The sequence below is a fragment of the Cyprinodon tularosa genome, unplaced genomic scaffold, assembly GCF_016077235.1.
Source record: "Cyprinodon tularosa strain WSP-4 unplaced genomic scaffold, ASM1607723v1 ctg408, whole genome shotgun sequence".
NCBI lineage: Eukaryota > Metazoa > Chordata > Actinopteri > Cyprinodontiformes > Cyprinodontidae > Cyprinodon > Cyprinodon tularosa.
The window spans coordinates 152322-173864 of record NW_024039128.1 but is presented as its reverse complement, the minus strand read 5'-3'; the positions used below and the strand labels follow the sequence as shown (position 1 = coordinate 173864).

At 41.1% G+C, this 21543-nt stretch overlaps 1 protein-coding gene across 2 annotated transcripts in view; it reads right to left on the bottom strand.

The window, feature by feature from the left end:
• kcnh3 (potassium voltage-gated channel, subfamily H (eag-related), member 3) overlaps positions 1 to 20111 on the bottom strand; it is a 138320-nt gene extending 118209 nt beyond the window's left edge. For both annotated transcript variants that reach the window (XM_038298480.1, XM_038298481.1), the window contains exons 1-2: positions 19880 to 20111; positions 3755 to 3889 (exon numbers count right to left, since the gene is read on the bottom strand). In XM_038298480.1, the coding sequence (XP_038154408.1) occupies positions 3755 to 3889; positions 19880 to 20009 (265 nt within the window). In that variant the 5' untranslated portion in view covers positions 20010 to 20111. The remainder of the gene's footprint in view (positions 1 to 3754; positions 3890 to 19879) is intronic.
• Positions 20112 to 21543: the final 1432 nt, after the last annotated feature.

Below are 21543 nucleotides of genomic sequence, written 5' to 3'. Positions count from 1 at the left end.
CTTTCCTGAGTATATTTATTACATTCTAAAAAAATATGTTGGACAGTTTCTTTGGAGCCGAGGTATTGCATTGAACTCATTACACTGATATTGTGCAGTATTTTTGCAGTATTTTTTGATGCAACTTTTCTACTTCTGTTATTTGCTGTTGTTTCTAAAGAAAATGCATAATGATATTACAGCTTTCATTGATTTATTTCAAACTTGAAACTTTGTTTAGCCTGTAAGGTGTAAAAAAAAATATAATAATAATAAAGAAAAAATTTAACCGATTAATCGATTAATCGAATCGAATCGTGGTGTATTCTTGAGAATCGAAAATAATCGAATCGTTGGGTCAGGAAATCGATACTGAATCGAATCGCCATTATGGATGTGATTTACACCCCTACTTACAACCTCCACTAGCTCAGCAGCATGGTCTTCTCTTTTATCTACATTAGTAGAAGATCTAAAGAGAATGGTCTCCTGGTCAGACCCTGTAATTCATTGAACAGGGGTCACTCAAGTGCTTGGAAGTTTGAGGGCAATTTGCTGGGAGTTGTAAGGAAGTGGGCTGCCATCTGGCTGGCATTTGACTGGGAAGGCCCATTTCGAATGGCTGCAACTGTATATAGAAGATAATAACCACATATTTAATATCAAAGCCTTTAGTGGATCAGCAGATACCGTATGCCTGGACCTATGATCATATGTCCCGTCAACATATTGTTTTGTCAGGATTCCTGTCTGTGTGTTTGTGTTTCTGTGTTTGTCTCCCTTCCTCGACCAGGTGGCGCCTGGTTCTGGTCCGCCTCCTCACACACCTGCAGATAGTTACCTCGTTCTTGTCAACCTGGGTCTTGATCTTGTTTTTTGTCTTTGCCTCTCGGAAGGAAGTCATCCTGCAAACTGGATGTTTCGGACCTTCTCTCCCTGGAAGGATCAACTGAGCTATGGACTGAGCTAAGGATTTTACTGGAAGTTTGAATCTACTTTTCCCTAAGAGATCGTTTGAGCTTCACACTGAGCAAGGGATTCATCTCCACTACAACACGTTCAAGTACCGCAGGGAATCTGAATGGCAGTCAGCTTTTCCGTTCCCCTACAAACAACCGCATTCTGGGTAAACCCTGTTCCGCCCTCCACCGAATCAGACAAACACTGGAACTACAGCATACAGTCTGGAGTCAAAGAGTCGACAACTTCTCTGGAAATGTGAGTCGGCAACCAAATCCTCCTCTTCAAGTTCACAAATCAAATTTCCCACTGAGCCTGAACTAACCGCTGTGTCTTCCTCTCACTTTTCAGTTCAGGTTGAGCAGTGTTCAGAGCAACACTTCATTCTGCATTATCTCTTCAATAAACCTGTTAAACCTTTTCCCCTGGTCTCTCTGAATTGGTTTCTCTGCATGTGGGTCCAAGCTCTTGATAAAATCATGACGTTTTGGCTCTACTGTGGATGTCCAAAGCTCCTCTGCAGAATCCTGCAACTGGCGGCACTCTGGGACCCTCAGTGTGGTTGTTCACACCACTGCTGTGTTAATAGTTAATCTACATTGCTGTTGCAGGGAAACTTGTTGCACACTTTGCTCAGTGTTGCTGCCTGCTTTAGATTCGGCCAATAAACGTATTTCTGTACACAGATGGATCATTTGGTGTGATTCAGTTCAAAATTCCACATTAATCCCCACATGTATCAGGATTCATAATGTGTGTTATAAAATATTATTGAGCTTTGACGTTTGCTAAAGTCATCACTTGAAATGCTCCAAATCACCACTATGAACCAATTTGAATGTAATGTGTGTTTTTAACTAAAGAGTAAAAATAACTTGTTCAGGGGTAGAAACTGGATACTTAATGATGACATAATGATTCCTGCATCTGAGGCAATATAATGATTTTATTTATTTATTTTTTTTTATCGGGGAGGCAATATTGTGTAAAATAGGCAGGGGAGGAATTTTTCGGCAGGTTCCAGATTCTTAGTTTAAAGCTACAGTGTGTAATTTTCAGCGACATCTAACGTCCAGACTGCAGACCACAGCAACATGAACATCTCCCCCCCACCGCTTCTCCCCCCCAACAGTACGGCGAGCGTTACGGGACAAAATGTCTTCCACGACGTCCGCATCACCTACCTTCTCAAGTGATGAGGTTTGTTTACATAGATAATTTTAATACTGCCATCTATTGTTCAGTACCGTCTCAGTTAATCTCTCTCAACTTGCCTTAGTTACTTTCGAGCGTAATGGGCGATCTCGCAATCGCTAGTTTGTTGGCTCTGCGCTGCCGTAGCGCAAAGATGTCTGCCTCCATGGCTGCGAGACCCGCTCCTATGTAATTATAAATAACGAATTCTAAGGCAACGCAAATATTAAGGTTAAGAGGCTGAGCTCGTAGATGATGATAAATAGCATAGTTATGTATAATATATTACATTTCTGACTGTATATCCCTGTAATTATTACACACTGTAGCTTTAACAAATTATCAAAAATGATGTCAAAAGAGGGAAATGCCATCCAGTGAGCAGAGAATATATTTATGGGTCACTGCCTGTAGCACATCGACTAAAATGAGTCTCCATACAAGTAAAAATTGTATTCATCGAATTTATCTGCCCACCAAAACTCTCCATTTTAGGGCATCCATGCATAAGAAATATGAAAACATTAAGAATATGTTAACTGTTATTCATTCTCTCATCAATGTGGGAGAGTTTAGAACGATGGACGCTCCCGCGACCGCGGAGCTCATTCTCAGTACAACACCTGTTAACTGAGATGTAAAATTTTCTGTGAAATAGTGCCGACCATTCTTTAAAAAGATCCTTGTCTACTGGACATGCATTGTTCGTTTTTTCAGCCTAACGTGTCATGATCTGGCCTGTTTGCTCTCCCTTAATTGGATATTTCTTTCACCTGTCGTTTTTCCTCCCTGCCTCAATTATCATTTATTCCTCTCACCTGTTTCCTTCGGTTTATATTCTGTTCAGCCTGAGCATTCAGGGCCAGATCATCATTTGTTTTTCTGTTAGCCTGTCTGTCATGTTGATGCCAAGGTTCTTGTCCTTGATCCTGGCGGCCAGTGGAAGGAGGGTTTTGTGTCTGTCTCGTCTCCTGCTTGTTCACTGTTCACCTGCTGAGTCCTCTGGGTTTTTGGCTCTGTGCGCAGGGAGGTTCAGTTTTTATCCAAGTAAGCCTGACTCTGCTGGACTCTGAACCTGCCTGGGAGCACTATGAGGCCTGGATCCTGCCTGTTCTGTCTGTTCTGGATCCCTGACCAGGATCGGCTTCCTGCAAGACCTCTGGGACTGCAGCACTGGGGACACTCTCGGACTGGACTGTCCAAGAGTGGACAGTTGCCGTGCCACAGATCATAGCAGCTCCCCTTTTAGTGTTGTTCTTCATTAAATAAACGTTTTGAACTTGCCTACTGACTGTCTCTCCTTGAATACTGGGTCCTTCTGTCCTCGCTTCATGACATAACGTGTCTAATTTGCAATTTTTTTTAAACAAAACTACAACAAAAGTCTGAGTATTTGGCTGTAAGGAAAAACAAAACAAAAGAAAACCTTCTGCTGACCAGGTTAGCTCTGGGGGAATGTTACTATGGCAACAGAAACAGAGGTTGATTAAACTCTCTTTATGAACCGGAAAACCAGTTTCCCTGTTTTCAGGTTTAGAAAACTTAGAGCTTTCTGTAAACCTGCTTCATGAAACGGAGCCCAGAAGTGTATAAAAAGTAGTTGCAATATTTTTTTACTCACCAGTTTCAGGCCCCTGCTCTGGATCCTGCTCCATCTTCTTGTCGGTTATGTCTTTGTGGGACACGAGGAACAGAACCACCTCTCCCTTCTCATTCTTAATGGGCACGATGTCCAGAAGGCACCAAAACTTTGTGCCTAGAAGTAGAACACACAGAATGCACTTTGATTATCACCTGTATAAAAACCGCCCACCAATATTTTGGAGAGTTGATCTCCCTTAACTCTCCAGAATAACCCTTGTTGTCTTTCCTTAATATGACGCTGCTTTCTCACTATACTCTGTCCAAGGGTTCGTCTCTGATGATGTTACATTTTTTTTTAAAGAATTTTGAATTTGTTGCTGTTCTACAAGGGTGTAACTTAGGGATGAAAGTTGGCGGGGACAGTTACTAAACCTCAAAGCTTTCATTAAAGTTTTTGTATTTTCCAAAAATGACCTCAAACATATATTTTGTTAGGAATCGAGTCTGTGTGGATTGTGTTTTTGGTGTTTTTCTCTCCCTCCACCACCAGGTGGTGCCCTGTCCTCGTTGGTCCTCCTGCACACCTGCGGCTGGTTGGCTCATTACTGAGGACTTCTTAAGCGGTGGACTGCCACTACCTCGACGCAAGAGTGTTTGCCAGTTTTGGGTACTCTAGCCAAGCTGAGTATAGCTAAGTCTAACTGAGTCTTTGTTTCTTGAATCTAACATGATTTTTGTCTTTTGCCTTTCGGCAGGAAGTCATCCTGCATAATGGATGTTTGGCCTTCTCCCCTTGGAAGGATTGTTTGAGTTTTACACTGAGCAGGGGATTAATCTCCATACGTCCCGTTCAAGTTCTCCTAGAAATCTAAGTGGCAGTCCGCTCCATTGCTCCTCATGAACCAACCAAACCAAAACCTGTCCGCCCTCCAACGAGCCCCTCTATCTCCGGAAAAACCCACACCGACTGGATTCTGGGAAGAAACCTTTCTCCGTAAACATGAGTCCCGTTTATCTCTGTTTTTGCAAGACGTCGTTCAAAGTTCCCACGGACCCTGAACTAACCTCTGTGAACTTCCCTTCTCACTTCCAGTTCCAGTTCACCAGCTCTCTGAGTTTCCCTGAATCCAACTCATTTGAACTCCTCAATAAACCTGTTAACTGTTTACTCTGGTTTCTCTGAGCGGTTTTCTGCATGTGGGTCAGATCTCTTAAAAACATCATGACATATTTATTGAATACTTTCCTATTGTTGAGAATACAGGATAACCATAATACACTGATAATACACATTATAGGGCCCAAAAACATTAATGTATAGAAAATGTCATACATTAATTTGAAACATTATAGTACTAACTTTTATAAACTTACAATCTGTTGCCATGATTTTTCGGTGGCATCTCAAATTTTTTTAACCAACCCGTCCCCTAATTTTTACTTAAATATCAAAGTAGCTGCTGGTTAATATTCACCGAGTGCTGCTATGTATCTCTCCATCTCCACGTAGCTACTTTATACGTCAATGAAATGCGACCGCAAATCAAATGTCTCAAAGTGACAGATCCCAAGAAGAGGCGGGATACTGCAACACGACTCAAAACGCTCTGAATACAGATAGCTGCACCCAACTCTGCTACCTTTGGCTACATTAGCGGAAAGGGGGAAAAAGTGGAAATTATTTGTGGGGATTGTCCCCACCAGGCTTTCAGAAAGTCACGCCGGTGGTGCGCTATTTAGTGAATATGACGGAGTATTAGGGCCAGGCTAGGGATTTTTTTTTCCTTCTATTTTGAGAATAACATTATGAGAATAAAGTAATAAAATTACGAGTAAAAAGTCCTAATATTATGACTGAATCATAAGAAAACCTAAACCTTAAAAAGCAGAGCACAGTTTGTCACAGTTAACGGCACAAAAGGTTGGAAACGGCTGCGGGTCGCAGGCTTCAGATACTTTGCAGCTCGAGGCTCAATCTACCTGAGCGGTGGTGCCTCTGATAACTTTAGTTCTATCCTAGCAGGTGTTAATGTGTTTATGCAGGTCTCTGCCTCACAGGTAAAAGCGTTCACATATGTTAGCCCTTATAAAAGGACAAAATGTAAGAAAAGAAACAGCAGGGATGAAACCAGTGCGCTTTTACTTACTCTTGTATGGAACATACATACGGAGCCCCTCTGATGACATGGTCAAAAAAAGTTTTTAATTGTGGCCACGAAGTAGTATTTCGTGCGCACGAAATATTACTTCGAGGCCACGCAATAAGTATAACGTGCGCACGAAATACTACTTCGTGGCCACGCATTAGTTTAACGTGCGCACGAAATACTACTTCTTGGCCACGCAATAAGTTTAATGTGCGCACGAAATGCTTATTAATAATATTAATATAATTCCTGGACAACTGGGTAAGCAAATCGAGCGCGCCTTCTCTAAGGTCTAAGGTAGAGGCATTAGAGAGGCTAAAGCTCCCCGATGGAAGGGGGCCGTATGATAGAATTTCATTTTAGGCCGGGAATGAGCTACAAAGACATTCTGAAAAGCCTGGCATTGCAAGGAACCGTCATTACCGAGAGACATTTAAACAGGATATTGAGAGCCAGGTTGCTTTACCGGCGAAGGTACGACTTGGACGCAGGATAGGTTTCATTGTTGACCAACTGCAAGGCCCTGGGAATGATCACGGTTACCGGTGGATGTTTACAAAGTGTAAACAACACGGTATTTCTATCAGAAAAGAAGACGTCAGGATCCTCCTCTCTACTGGACCTTAGAGAAGGCGCGCTCGATTTGCTTACCCAGTTGTCCAGGAATAATATTAATATTATTAATAAGTATTTCGTGCGCACGTTAAACTTATTGCGTGGCCACGAAGAAGTATTTCGTGCGCACGTTGAACTAATGCGTGGCCACGAAGTAGTATTTCGTGCGCACGTTAAACTAATGCGTGGCCACGAAGAAGTATTTCGTGCGCACGAAATACTACTTCATGGCCACAATTAAAATTTTTTTTTGACCATGTCATCAGTGGGTCTCCGTACATACAGAAGAGCAGAACACAGAAATCTAATTTCTTACAATACTCATCCTTAATGATGAAAAAAGAGAGTACACTGTTTGTACTATATAAAAGTCACAAGCAATAATAAAATTTAAACAAATCCAACTGCCAAACGGAAGACCAGGCCAACTGCCGTTAGCAACAGAGCTAAGTTAATTAGCCAAACAGTATTCACACATCAATTTAAAACACTATGAACTTAATACATACAAATTACACTGCTTGTAGTCTATAAGAATCACAAGTAATAATTACAATTCAAACAAATCAAACTGCTAATCGGAAGACGAGGCCTACTGCCATTAGCAACAGAGCTAGCTTAATTAGCTAAACAGTATTAACATATAAGTTTAAAACACTATGAACTAAATACAAACAAATTCACGCATACAGGGCTAACATTTATCTACATGTTATTCTCCTGAGAGTTACATATAATTTCTTACCTTATAAAAGGACAAAATGTAAAAAAAGAAACAGCAGGGATGAAACCAGTGCGCTTTCACTTTTGTACTGAATATGCAGAAGAGCGCACTAGTCCCCCTAGTGGACTCTTTTGATAATGGCGCCAACACACCCCTCTTCCAGACAAACGACCCAAATCATTCCTTCCACACCCCAAACCAAACTAAATTAATGCAGTTGATCAAAACAATTAGATTCAATATCAACAGGATCAAGTGAGTATTATACCCTGCAACACATAGAAGACAAACTGCAGGAAAAGGAGCCAGAATATAAAATTAAAACAAGTAGAGAAGCAAAATGTGAACTTTCCTAAACATTCAGATAAATTTAATCATTCTACAAGCAGTGGAGACAAAAGAAAATACAAGTTTTTTACTTTTCTTTCAGTCTAAATAAGGTTGAAAAATCTTTATCTTTGCTTTGAAGACTTTAAATCACACTTAAAAAGGCGATCTATATAAAAGAACAGCAGCTCTATGATCTATACCTGCTTTTTATCTCATGTAATGTTTCTAGTTGTAATACAGACATAATTGCAGGTATAATAACACCGCTTTAACTTGAAGCATATTCTTAAGCTGTAGAATATTATTAACAGGATTTTTTGTGTGTTTTTTTTTGCATAAAAAGATGTGGATGATTGTAAAATGAGGAAAAATCAATTTTCGTGTTCAAAACCGTTGAAAAAACGAGAATCAGCATGTAAAAAAAACAAAGTGTAATTTCATCTCTGTATTGATCTGACTTTTAGGATAATATTTTTTGGATCTTTTTTAACATCCTGAAGACCAAGGAAATGGTAGCAGAGAGGTAGCCTGACGTAGTCCTACTCAATTCTAGTCAGAATGAGTCTGATGCTGCTCCATAGAGCTGTGATTATGGGGCGTGTTTCGAACGAACCAGGAAAAAAAATGCCTCTGCACTCAACTGGATAGACCTACAACCAATAAGAGCAACAGAGTGCGTGACGTAAGTTAAGCGAGGCATAGTTGTTGTCAACAAAAATCAAAGCGTGCAGTTGCACGCCTAGAATAAGAAGATGAGCCTTGATCGCGTTTCTCTGTTCCTCTTTTAAAATTAATTTGCTGTCGATATCTTCTAGAACAGACCTAATAGCAGAATCTACTCACCTCAACTCTCCAGCGGCAGCCATTGTTGTTGTCACCCAAGCGCGCTTTGGTCACGTGGTTGATTACGTTACTGTTGATCATCTGTCCATCATCGTATAAAGCCCGCCCTGACAATTTGATTGGCCCGCCAGATATTGTGCTTGCATACTCGCGCTACTATGGAGCAATGCCAGACCGAACTTCCCGACCTCAAACGTTGTGGGCGGGACTAAGTTCGGAATGGCACCCAGGCTAGCAGAGAGGTGCAAACGCTCTGCAAATAGTTTGAAAAGTGGGGACATATCAGGAAAGCCCTGAAGAACTGGTTATCCCAGATGGGCTTTTCTAAAAACCAACAAGAAGAGGTCTAATGAGAAGGAAGAGAACAGAAGAAGGAACATCATTATTCCAGATGTTGCTGGAGTCTCAGGAGGATTTTCAACCAGCATCGGATCCCTGTGCCCTTCAACCCCAGCAATACCCTGAGACAAGAACTGGTTCACCCCAAAGGTGAAGCCCTGAACAAAGACCGACAACGTGGTTTACGCCATTCAGCGAAGTGATGAGTGCACAGAGCTGATCATTGGAGAGATCAAGCAACCTCTACAAAGGCGCATGGCTCAACACAGGAGGACCAACTCCTCAGGACAGGACTCAGCTGTTCACCTACACCTCAAGGATAAGGGACACTTGATTGAAGACAACAACGTCCAGATTCTGGCCAAGGAAGATGGATGGTTTAAGAGAGGGGTTAAGGAAGCCATCTTTGTTAACCTGGAAAAAACATTTCTCAACAGAGGAGGTGGGCTTAGACAGAACCTTTCACCTACTTACAAATACCTTTTAGGAACAATACCCAGAACAAGTGTGGCGCCAATACCGTTTTTTTGATACCTGGCTGTGCAGTATTGGCCAATACCGATACCATCTGTTTGAAAGTGATGCGTGTGTATATATGAAGAACTGCAGACTAATTAGATTTAAAATAATTGCCATCATGGCTTCATGTCAAGCTGCTGCCTACCTTTGTGAAGCAGGAAAAAGACTGAAACAAAGTGAATCCGGTATAACTTTTTATTGCCTACCTGGAATGGGGGACAATAGTTGAAGAAACTTTTGGTTCTCAAAATGGTATCAGGGCCCTATTTGATGGTACTCGCTGATATCGATACCATTGTTTTATTGCTGGATCGGGGCACCGCCCGATACTGGCATTGGTGCAACACTACCCAGAAGATTCACCTCTCACCTGTCCTCACCTGACTCACACTTCAATGAGGGATGTAACAGAAACCACTCTGACGAGGGAGTTAAGGACCCATCAGAACCCCCTAACAACTATTAACCTCTGGGTGACATCCATGGTCAATCCAGTGGATTCTTTGTTCCACCTCCAGTATATTAATCTCAGTGCCCCCACCACTAGTTAGAACTGATGAAGCCTCTTGGATGAGAGGCGAAACGACTTCTAGAAAACTTTACAGTTTAGTTTAGGGTGAAGCTAATTATGAAACAATACTGAAAAAAAATCTGTTAAAAAAAGAGAGTTGGAAGAGACGTCTGAATGACACCATTGGTTTTCGTAAATCCAGCGAAATGTGGCTCCACTAAATGTGGATTTCTGGAGTCCTGAAGACATTTCAGATCATCATTTATAGAATGTGTTCCATTCTACTTCAAATCTAGATGCTGGTTTGTGTCCTCTGTCATTAGAAATCCCACAGTGTTTGGCTTATAATGCAGTACTTTGATAGCGAGCTCCAAAGCGTGTAATACAATTTTTAAAGTTGATGGAGACCTCGGCGTGCATAAGGGATGGCAGTGAAAATATTAATGTGGAAATGATTTTCCTGGACTTCTTTTATAGAAGCACATGATCATTTCAATCAACACAGAGAGCAGAGGATATAATGAGACTATCATCATCCTCCGACAGGTGATAACCTGATTGGTTTAAGCTCTCTGGCTTCCGTCTCTGGGATGACATGTTTGTGAGGAATATAATATTCAGTGAGACGGGATCAATTAGTTAAAGTTTGGGGTCAACTTTTCCCTTCGAATATGGATGTAGAAGATGTTGCCATAGAGTTTGGTGAAAACAGTTAGTCGTAAGGGATGATCATGAGTAGCCGACTGTGTTGTTTTCAGAAGCAGGGGCGTTTCCACAGATTTAGGAAATGTGGGGCCCTAGGCAAAGACAGGCAGGGGGCCCCTCTGAATGGAGAAGACAACACATAAAACAGCCCCATTCTCCAGATAGAGAAATGTTAATAGAATAGACATCCATTATCTGTTCTAGGTTGTGTCCCTCTCTTCTTGTCCCTTTTCTTCTTGTTTTCCTCTCTATGTTTTGTACTCAGCTGACTTTTCATGCTGTCTCTAAAGGAATGAAAGATTTTTTCCAAGCACTAAGCTCACTTAGCTGATTGCTCCTTCCTGTGTTTCCAAAAAGGCCAAAGTAAATAACCCAGTCCTTCTTACATGCACAGGACAAAATCCACACGTGCAGAGAAAGAGATTCACCACAGTATGTCTGGTCCATAAAAAAAATTATAAAATGAACTTCACTTTTACCTTCACTGCATTTGTGTGTGGATTTTTGACACTCCCTTGACATGCCGCGATACACAAATGCATTTTTCTTAAACGGGATGGTTTAGCAATCACAAAGCTCTCTTCTATAAGCCAATCACAAGAAAGTACTCTGGGATGACTTACCCCCAGATTCCACATACTCCTGAAATACTTTGGTGAATCTTGTTCTGTGCATGTGTGGATTAGAGACTGACACGGGAGTGGATTTTCCCTCCTGTCCCGTCCCACTCCCACAGAAAAAAATGGTGTCCCGTCCCGATCCCGGGCCAGAGTAGAAATCTAAATCCTGTCCCGTCCCACTCATGGTGAAATTACTCCCACTCCCATCCCGCTCCCATTCAGAATGACTCCCGCTCCTGCACCTCTCCCCTTCTTGTTGTCTTCAATAAGATTTCTGCCAATACATTGAATCTGAATTTCTATGAAGGGTCAGTTAAGTTCCTGTTTCTAACTGTAGTAACTGTTGGTCCCCCCATCGTTGTTTTTGAAAAACTCAGAGCGGAAGCACTGTTGGTTTTTGGGTCGTGTAGTTTTTTTGACTCGCATTATAGTGTAGGCTTCAAGGAAGAAAACTACAAAATGGCGGCGCCAGGACTGGATTTTTTTTCTTTCTATTTTATTTTATTTTTTGGCATCGATCGTAGTTTTTTTAGTTACTATTGGTTTGCTCCCGCTCCCGTCTTCTCCCGTTAATGTTTAATCCTGTACCGTCCCAATCACGTGATCGTTACTAATACTGACTCCCATCCCACGGGAATCCCGTGACCCGTGGGATTCCCGAAAAAATTTCAGTCTCTAGTGTGGATCTTGTGTGCTTGCGTCAATCGTTTTGTGAATCTTTTCCCTCATGTGTGGATTTTTTATTTTTTTTTGCTTGCAAGAATCGTGCTGTGCATCTATGAATCACATATGTGTATTTGTGAAGATTTAGACCTATCTAACTCCATGCTTTTATATGTTGTCGCCAAAGTCTTCAGAAGCAGAAAAAAGTCTCTAGATTTGGCGCTAGGAGCTTTTTAGAAATCAAAGTGCTAGAGGGGTCTGAAAAGTCACTAAATATAGCGACTAAAGCGCTAAGTTGGCAACACTGCTCTTTGCATGGTTTTTTTAAAATTGTTTGCTGCTGTCTGTTTGGACCTTTCTGAACATGTGCAGCAAATGGACTGATCCAATATGGTGGACACTGAAGGGGGGGGGCTGAGACACACTTAATATTATCAGCGTTCTGATGGCATTTTAGCCAAAGGATTTTGATCAAAAACATAATTAATGTTCACTAATAAGGAATAGATGTATTAACCATACATGTAAACAGAGTTTTATTGGGCCCCCAGGAACTTGTGGCCCTAGGCAACTGCCTAGTATTGCCTAATGGTAAATCCTGATGCTATTACCATTACTGATCATATATTACCAAATATAATACCTTGATGCTACAGATCAATGTGCTGCAACAGGTTTAAAGAGAAAAACATCAATGATGATTATTTACTGAAAATAAACCACAGCAGTGGACATTTTCTTTATTGTTTTTAATGATTTTGAGGTATGAGTTACAAAGCGGGGGTCTCAGATGGAAAATTATCAGTAAAACAAATGTAAAATATAATATAGGGATGGGTTTAAATAAACCAGCTTTGATGAAACAAAGATAAAATATATATAAATATTGCTATTTCTACACATGCATCTTTTACAATGAGCTTTGCTGCAATAGTTTTCCTTCTATCACACTAATAGTGTGAACATGAACATCACTTCCATTCCGGGTTATTTTAAACCTAAATCTGTGAAGGACATAATCTGAAGCCTTATTTAAAGACATTGTACAGAGCAGCATATAGCAGGTTAATTAATACACAGTGTGCTAAAAACAACCGACAGGTGTTATTAGGTGAAATGACAAGAAACTGTATCTCCGGCCTTCTCATTTCAATAAGGGCTTCAATAGGTATGAGTGAGCAGCTTCTTACAAATGCATGAAACAAGCAACAAGCTGTTGTGGTTTTTAGTTACTCTGCTGTGGCTCAGGACTTTATGGGCTACGTGTGCTAAACTGTTCCCTAAAGCTCAGATACTAATGCCCCACGGGGAAGCAGATTAGTTTATATGGATTTAAACTAACCAGAGGGCAGGAGTTTTTAGCAACCTCGCCCAAACATGGTTGCTAATAACTTAGGAGCGTCACAGGAGCTTATTGGGTGATAAAAATTCAAAATAGCAGCGGCTATCCTGCGTTTTCTCCTCCTTTTGTAACACAGTTTACATCCCAGGGTCTGAAAAATAATCCAGAATCACCTTCCTGCTACAGTAGCAGCATTTTAAATGGCCGTTCCCAGTCAAACTCTAGCCGAGTGGCAGCCAACTCCCCTGCAACTCCTCTCCTACTTCCAGCCACTGGCCTTCTCCTGGGTTTGCATATTTCTTTACCCCGACTCCACCCTTTCACTGCATTACAGGGTCTGACCAGGACATGGCGCTTCTCTTTAGATCTTTCTGGCACCTCTGATGAGCGATAAATTAAAAGAGGAAATCATTAATTAAATGAATCTCCCCAGCTACAGTGCCCCCTCTCTCACACTTGTGAACCCGCCGTCTCGGAATCAGGAAAAAAATGTTCACCCCCTCATTAAGACTGCGGAGGACAGGCAGTGGTTTATGCCTTAGTTTAGGTACAAGATTTTCCTATAAAGATGAATTCCCTGTTTAAATGTCTGAATGCTCCATCCACGCATTCACGCTTCTGGTCAGAAATCTACCCCTCTACTGGTCGATTAATCTGCGTATTTCATTGAATGGCTGACCCCCAATCTAAAGAATTTACTTTCTTATTCACTATATAATCCATCCATCCATTTTCCATAATGTTTATCCCAGAGGAGCTGGAGCCTATCTCCAGCTGTGAGAGGCGGGGTCCACCCTGGACAGGTCTCCAGTCCATCGCTGGGCAACAGAGAGACAAACAGGACAAACAACATTCACTCCTAAGGAGAATTTAGAGAAGCCAATTAACCTAACAGTCATGTTTTTGGACTGTGGGAGGAAGCCGGAGTACCCGGAGAGAACCCACGCATGCTCAGGGAGAACATGCAGACTCCATGCAGATAGACCCCGGGGCCGGGAATCAAACCCAGAACCTTCTTGCTGCAAGGCACCACTGAGCAGCCCGCTATTTAATCCATAGGGACTAATCAGATCATGCAAGTTTGGAGAAGTGTTTAAATATCATAAAAATGTTTTCATAGTTTAAACATGTTTTAATGTAGCTATAAATTATTTAAAGTCATAAATCACAGATTTAGGATTTCAAATTTCGGGGTAAAATTAAAACGTTAAACAAAGCGTGTTCTCATTTGTTCTTCTACTGTTATTTAGTTTTTAGTGTTTTGTAGATTTCACTCAGCCTAGAGCAAAAAGTGCGAACCCATTGACGTGACGTTCTTAGCTATTTCTTTCTATAACCTACACTCTTTCTTCACTCTGCGTTTATAAATCAAACTGAATCAGGATCAGATGTTTGAGAGAAAATCTAAAATTGTTTCTTCCCTTTTTTTTTGTTATTACAATGAGCAGCAAACATTGTATTTTATTCTTGTTTAACGGTTGTCAGGACTCCCGTCTTTGTGTTTCTGTGTTTGTCTCCCTTCATCCACCAGGAGGCGCCTGGTTCTGTTCCGCCTCCTCACACACGGACTGCTCTTAAGCTGCTGACTGCCACTACCTCGACGCCAGAGTGTTTGCCAGTTTTCGGTACTCTGGCCAAGCTGAGTTTTGCTGAGTCAAACTGAGTTCTTGTTTGAGTTTTGACATTGTTTTTGTCTTTGCCTCTTGGCAGGAAGTCATCCTGCAAACTGGAATTTCTGACCTTCTCTCCCTGGAAGGATCAACTGAGCTTCAAACTGAGCTGGGGTTCAAACAGGAGGTTTGGATCCACTTTCCCCAAAAGATCGTTTGAGCTTCACACAGAGAAAGGGATTATTCCCCACTACGACCTGGTCAAGTACCGCAGGAAATCTGAGTGGCAGTCAGTTTCTCCGTTCTCCTACAAACAACTGCATTCTGGGTAAACCCTGTTCCGCCCTCCACCGAATCAGACAAACACTGGAACCACAGCATAAAGACTGGAGTCAAAGATTCAACAACTTCTCTGGAAACGTGAGTCAGCAAACAAATCCTCTTCTCCAAGCTTACGAATCAGATTTCCCACTGAGCCTGAACTAATCGCTGTGCCTTCCCCTCACTTTTAAGTTCCGGTTGAGCAGTGTTCAGAGCAACACTGGACTCCCCACAATTTCCTAATAAACCTGTTGAACCTTTTCCCTGGTCTCCCTGTTTGGTCTTCTGCATTTGGGTCTGAACTTTAGTAAAATCATGACACCGCTGGTCTCCTAAACAAGACAAAAGAAAATTGTTTAAATATTTTTGAAGCAGATGCTAAAACAATCCTCTTAGAAGGAATTGTAACACGTGTAATTTGTAATGAGTCCTTAAGATAAGTATTGTTATTGTGTTTTTCTTTTGCAGACATTTGAGCTCCACATATGTTGAAAAACTTCCCCACTCTCTCCTCCATCATCTATACTGGCCTGAATTTTAGCCTCGTTTCCTGCAAGAACTTTTGTTTTCTTCTGCTTACCTTTTAATGATTGTCTTTCTCTGTAGTTTATTAATTTATTCATTTGGCTCCGTTCTCTCTGGAGCCATAGTAAAATCCCAGCTGTATCCTGCAACAAATTCCATATTTAATGGCGCTTATTCAAGATGCAGCTTCTGATGACTTAAAGTCATGCAACATTTGCATCAAACCTCTTTTTTCAGCAATGAATGTCCCAAAGTTCACATCAACCTCAGCATTGCTGACTGAACGCTGATATTTAACAACACACAGACTTCATCTAGAGACATGCCAGCCAGCGAGCTAACCGATCCAAGGAGCATCTTCCTACACTGCAAGGTTTTCTAGCATATTTGACTGCCTGATTCATAACAGAATGAAGGAGGACTGGATTCTTTTCAGATCATAGGAGAATTTTTTCCCTTGCATTTTGTTTCATTACAACAGCTTTGTACTTTTTAGGTTTTCATATGAGACCCACATTTTCTTACAATTATGAAATAAAAAAGAAATTGCATTATGCTTTTTTTATGTTGCCTTCCTGAGTCCATTGCGGGATGAATCTCTGTCGTTCTTACAGCTGAAGGTATTTTCCTTTATAACCAAGCATTTTGCACATATGGTGTCAATTTGTAGTGGATGTTTGACAGGACAGAAATGCAGACACTACAGCTGAAGGTGGTTTCTTGCAGATTTAAAAACAAAAAGGGTAACAGTAGCAAAAATCCTAAAAAATAAATCCACAAAATAAAAAAAATACCCAAAACCAAGAATACTCACAACAAAGGAGCAAAGAAATGATGACAAACCAGCAAACAGTGACTGAGCAGGATGTGCATATATGGGAGAGAGAAACAAAGACCAGGCTAAATGGGAGCAGGTGTGAAGAGAGGAGTCTAGAAGGGAGCTAGGAGAAGGAGACTGACATAAGAGGGAAACAGAAGGTAAACAGGAAACACAGAGAACTTAAATACAATCAAAGATAACTAGAATAAAACTAAATAAAAATAAAACCAATGAAAATTCAAAGAACCAAAACCATGACATATGGACATTTAGATGTATTTTTTTGCCTAAAAACAGGTGAAGCTCAGTCAGACTGGATGGGGGGGGGGGGGGTAAAATTTAAAATTTAACTAATGCAAATTGAAATCCAAGATGAAAAGCATTTTTCTAAGTATACACGACCATTCAAAAGTTTGGGTCACATTGAAATGTCCTTATTTTTGAAGGAAAAGCTCTGTACTTTTCAATGAAGATAACTTTAAACTAGTCTTAACTTTAAAGAAATACACTCTATACATTGCTAATGTGGTAAATGACTATTCTAGCTGCAAATGTCTGGTTTTTGGTGCAATATCTACATAGGTGTATAGAGGCCCATTTCCAGCAACTATCACTCCAGTGTTCTAATGGTACAATGTGTTTGCTCATTGGCTCAGAAGGCTAATTGATGCTTAGAAAACCCTTGTGCAATCATGTTCACACATCTGAAAACAGTTTAGCTCGTTACAGAAGCTACAAAACTCACCTTCCTTTGAGCAGATTGAGTTTCTGGAGCATCACATTTGTGGGGTCAATTAAAAGCTCAAAATGGCCAGAAAAAGAGAACTTTCATCTGAAACTCCACAGTCTATTCTTGTTCTTAGAAATGAAGGCTACTCCATGCGAGAAATTGCTAAGAAATTGAAGATTTCCTACAACGGCGTGTACTACTCCCTTCAGAGGACAGCACAAACAGGCTCTAGCCAGAGTAGAAAAAGAAGTGGGAGGCCGCGTTGCACAACTGAGCAAGACGATAAGTACATTAGAGTCTCTAGTTTGAGAAACAGACGCCTCACAGGTCCCCAACTGGCATCTTCATTAAATAGAACCCGCAAAACACCAGTGTCAACATCTACAGTGAAGAGGCGGCTGCAGGATTCTGGGCTTCAGGGCAGAGGGGCAAAGAAGAAAGCCATATCAAAGACTAGCCAATAAAAGAAAGAGATTAAGATGGGCAAAGGAACACAGACGTTGGACAGAGGAAGACTGGAAAAAAGTGTTGTGGACGGATGAATCCAAGTTTGAGGTGTTTGGATCACAAGGAAGAACGTTTGTGAGACGCAGAACAAATGAAAAGATGCTGGAAGAATGCCTGACGCCATCTGTTAAGCACGGTGGAGGTCATGTGATGGTCTGGGGTTGCTTTGGTGCATGTAAGGTGGGAGATTTGTACAGGGTAAAAGGGATTCTGAATAAGGAAGGCTATTACTCCATTTTGCAACGCCATGCCATACCCAGTGGACAGCGCTTGATTGGAGCCAATTTCATCCTACAGCAGGACAATGACCCTAAACACACCTCCAAATTGTGCAGAACTATTTAGAGCAGAAGCAGACAGCTGGTATTCTATGGGTAATGGAGTGGCCAGCGCAGTCACCAGATCTGAACCCCATTGAGCTGCTGTGGGAGCAGCTTGACCGTATGGGACGCTAGAAGTGCCCATCCAACCAATCCAACTGGTGGGAGCTGCTTCTGGAAGCGTGGGGGGCAATTTCTCCAGATTACCTCAACAAATTAACAGCTAGAATGCCAAAGGTCTGCAATGCTGGAATTGCTGCAAATGGAGGATTCTTTGACGAAAGCAAGGTTTGATGTAAAAACAAAAAATCTTAATTCAAATACAAATCATTACTTCTAACCATGTCAATGTATTGACTATTTTCTATTCATTTCACAACGTATGGTGGTGAATAAGTGTGACTTTTCAGAAAAAAACACAAAATTGTTTGGGTGACCCCAAACTTTTGAACAGTAGTGTATATTTTAATTTAATTAATTGCAAATTGTAAATTATATGTATCAATTCATTATTAAATACTGGAATTTGTAAATGTATTTTTTTTAATCCCAAAAAAAGAAAATTAAAAACAATCTAATTTGTTTCCAAGTATGAAGACGTTTCTCTTTTCATCCAGGAAGCTTTTTCAATTAGTTTTTGTTTAGAAAACATGCAACTTAAACCGAACGAACGGGCATGCCCCTTTGGAATGGGGGTCGTTTGGCTTCTTTGTTAGCCTGCAATGCCCCATACCTGTCTATGTCTCTGAAAGGGGGGTCGTTAAAGGGAATTGTTGGCCTGGCTGAAGAGGCGAGATCCTGTGCTCTCCTGTAAAGGGGTTGGGGTTGCGATAATAGTGGGAAGGAATCAACTCTATCGCTGTATTTTAGCTTTTTGAAAGGTGAAATCTGAGTCCCCCCCCCCCCCCCCCCCCCCTGTTTAAGGTTGGTTTTTCTTTCTTAAAATAGATGGCTTCCTTCACGCCCCTCTCAAAACACCTGTCTTCTTTGTCCACAATGGGAACATTCTGGTCCATCAGGTGTAGGTGTACTGCAGAGTCTTGTCCAGAGGAGGGCGCTCTTCTGTGTTGAGCCATGCGTCTGTGGAGAGGTTGTTTGGTTACTCCAATATAAAGATCAGAGCATTCCTCGCTGCATTGACCTGCAGACACCACTCTGCTCAGATTAGGTCTGGGGGTTTGGTATTAGGATGAACTAGTCTCTGTTTCAGGGTCTGTTTGGTTTGAAATTTCCTGGGATTTTGTGTGTGGAAAAAATCCTCTTGAGTTTTTCAGAGACTCCAGAAATATATGGGATGGGGATGTTTTTTTAATCTTCTCACTGTTATTTTTTATGCTAATCTTTCGTAGCATCCAGTTTATGCTAGTTTCCCCCTGGTGGTCTGGAGAACTTACCTCAAGCTGTGATCGTTTGCATCGTTTCTTAACTTGCAGTTCTTGTTGCTACTTTCAGCATTTTTTTCTCTGCATGTATTTCAATGCATATCCACCATATGGATATGCATTTAGAGTTTGGGATGATATTTTGTGACCTGATCTGTCTGCTGCTCTATGAATTTGAATAAACACAAATGCATGCCTTGTTCTTCCTACAGAAGCAGCAAAATCCCCTCCAACTGCCAGCCACGGGACTTCTCATGGGGTGTGCATATTCTATTACTCTGACTCCACTCTTTCACTGAATTACAGGGTCTGACCAGGAGATGGCGCTTCTCTTTAGATCTTAATTTCCACAAATTGTGACAGAAAGAATATTTTAGATGTTTAAAAATGAATTGTAAGGGACCAGCCAAGGAATATGGGGAAATTGCAATGGCTTCTATTGTATGACGGGCTGTGAACTACTTTATTTTTTGTATCATATACGATAAAATCCAAATAAAATACATGTAATATGACAAAAGAAAAGATTTGAATTGATGTGAACATTTCTTGCGAGGTGACATAACATTTCTGCAAGGTCTTTTCTCACCTTCCTTCTTGTAGAACACCAGCTCAGTCTTGAACTCCCTCCTGTCGTCCAGAGCTCCTTGAATCTGGGCCGTAGACCGGTCGCTCGTCTCGGGGCCGTACAGGAAATGGCACGCGCAGCTCTTCTGCATGAGTTCGGCGCGGGCGTAACCAGTGAGCTCACAGAAGCCATCGGAGCAGTAGACGATGGGATAGAGTGACTGCACCTGGGCATTCCCCAGAACAAAGTTACTGTCTGTAAAGGAGAGAGAAGATCCATTAGAACGGAACAACTGAATTCTGAACTGAATTTCGTTGAATTCTGTTCAGTGACAATAAATGCTATCTATCTATCTAACTGGGACCGAAATCATGACTCATCTGGTTTTACACCTAACATTGGATTCCCAGTTAAACTCTTAACTCCCACCTACTTGGAGTAACCCTCTAGCCTGATAAACCAGACTAAATGTGTAATCTAGTCTGGCCCCGATGATGAGAACAACCCGTTTTTTTTCAACCATGTCTGTGCCTATTGGCCAACGCTCTGTCCAATGAGCAACCGACGATTACGTAGGAAGCGCGCAGGGCCGGCGATTGCTATAGGCGAGCTAGGCAATTGCCTAGGGCGACAAATGTGTTGGGGGCGCCCTCTAGCGTCGCCCTTAGGTTTACTTCCCATTAATCATAGAAGTAGAAAAAAAAGCAAATTAAACCGGTTATGAAGCGTCCGTCAGTTTGACTTAGCCTTACGTATATATAAATAGCAAAATATGAACAAATAAATATACCACCGTTTTTTTTATTTATTTTTTCACATTTAAGAGAAAATCGGAAAAGATTCTGATCACTTTTCAAGCGCCCTCCAACCCGGAAGTCGTGACGTCAATCACTGCAGCATGTACACCAATATTTTGGAATGAAATTGTAAGCAAACAGATATTAAAAGTAAAACAAGTGAAGTCTGGCAGTTAACTTTGCTCGCGACTCGAGAATGGCTGAACGGAAAAGACTCCCCCTCCTCCTGCCGCCGCGGTCGGGCCCGTCTTAATCATCCACTCAGAGTATCACTGGTCAGCGCACACAGACTTTGTAGCTTGTCCGGTCAGTTAAAAATATTAATTGTGAAATCCGTCTTGTAATCGGAAGCATACAAGCTAGTTAGCTTGAAAAGTGAATAAAGTTTCAGACGTGCTGCGTGATGATGTGTTCAGATTGGCTCAGTAAAACGACAATTAGGTTATCATAATGCGTTCAAGTGTAACGTAAAGAAAACGGGAAATTTTGTTTTTGGCGAGAAACATGAGTAATACAGTTGTATATTGCTCTCTATATAATTAAACTACTGATGCCAACATTTATTAAAAATTACATTTAATTTAAAAAAAATTTATTTATTCGTTAAATATTTTCCTAATCACTAAAAACATGATGAAAAGTGACAGTAGACAATACATTAACCAACAATTGTGAAAATATATTCTAGTTAGTTTTATGTCATTTCGAAGTGGCCTATTACATTAGCCATGTTTATTGAAGGCTAGAAAAGTTTTTGTTACGCTCACTTGTTAAGCAATAGAAGCAATACCAGTTCTGTTAATAAAACTTTGTTGCATCGTCTTTCCACCAAATAACAGAAAAGTATCGATAGTGGTATCGATAAAGACTCGGATCGATAAGGAGTAT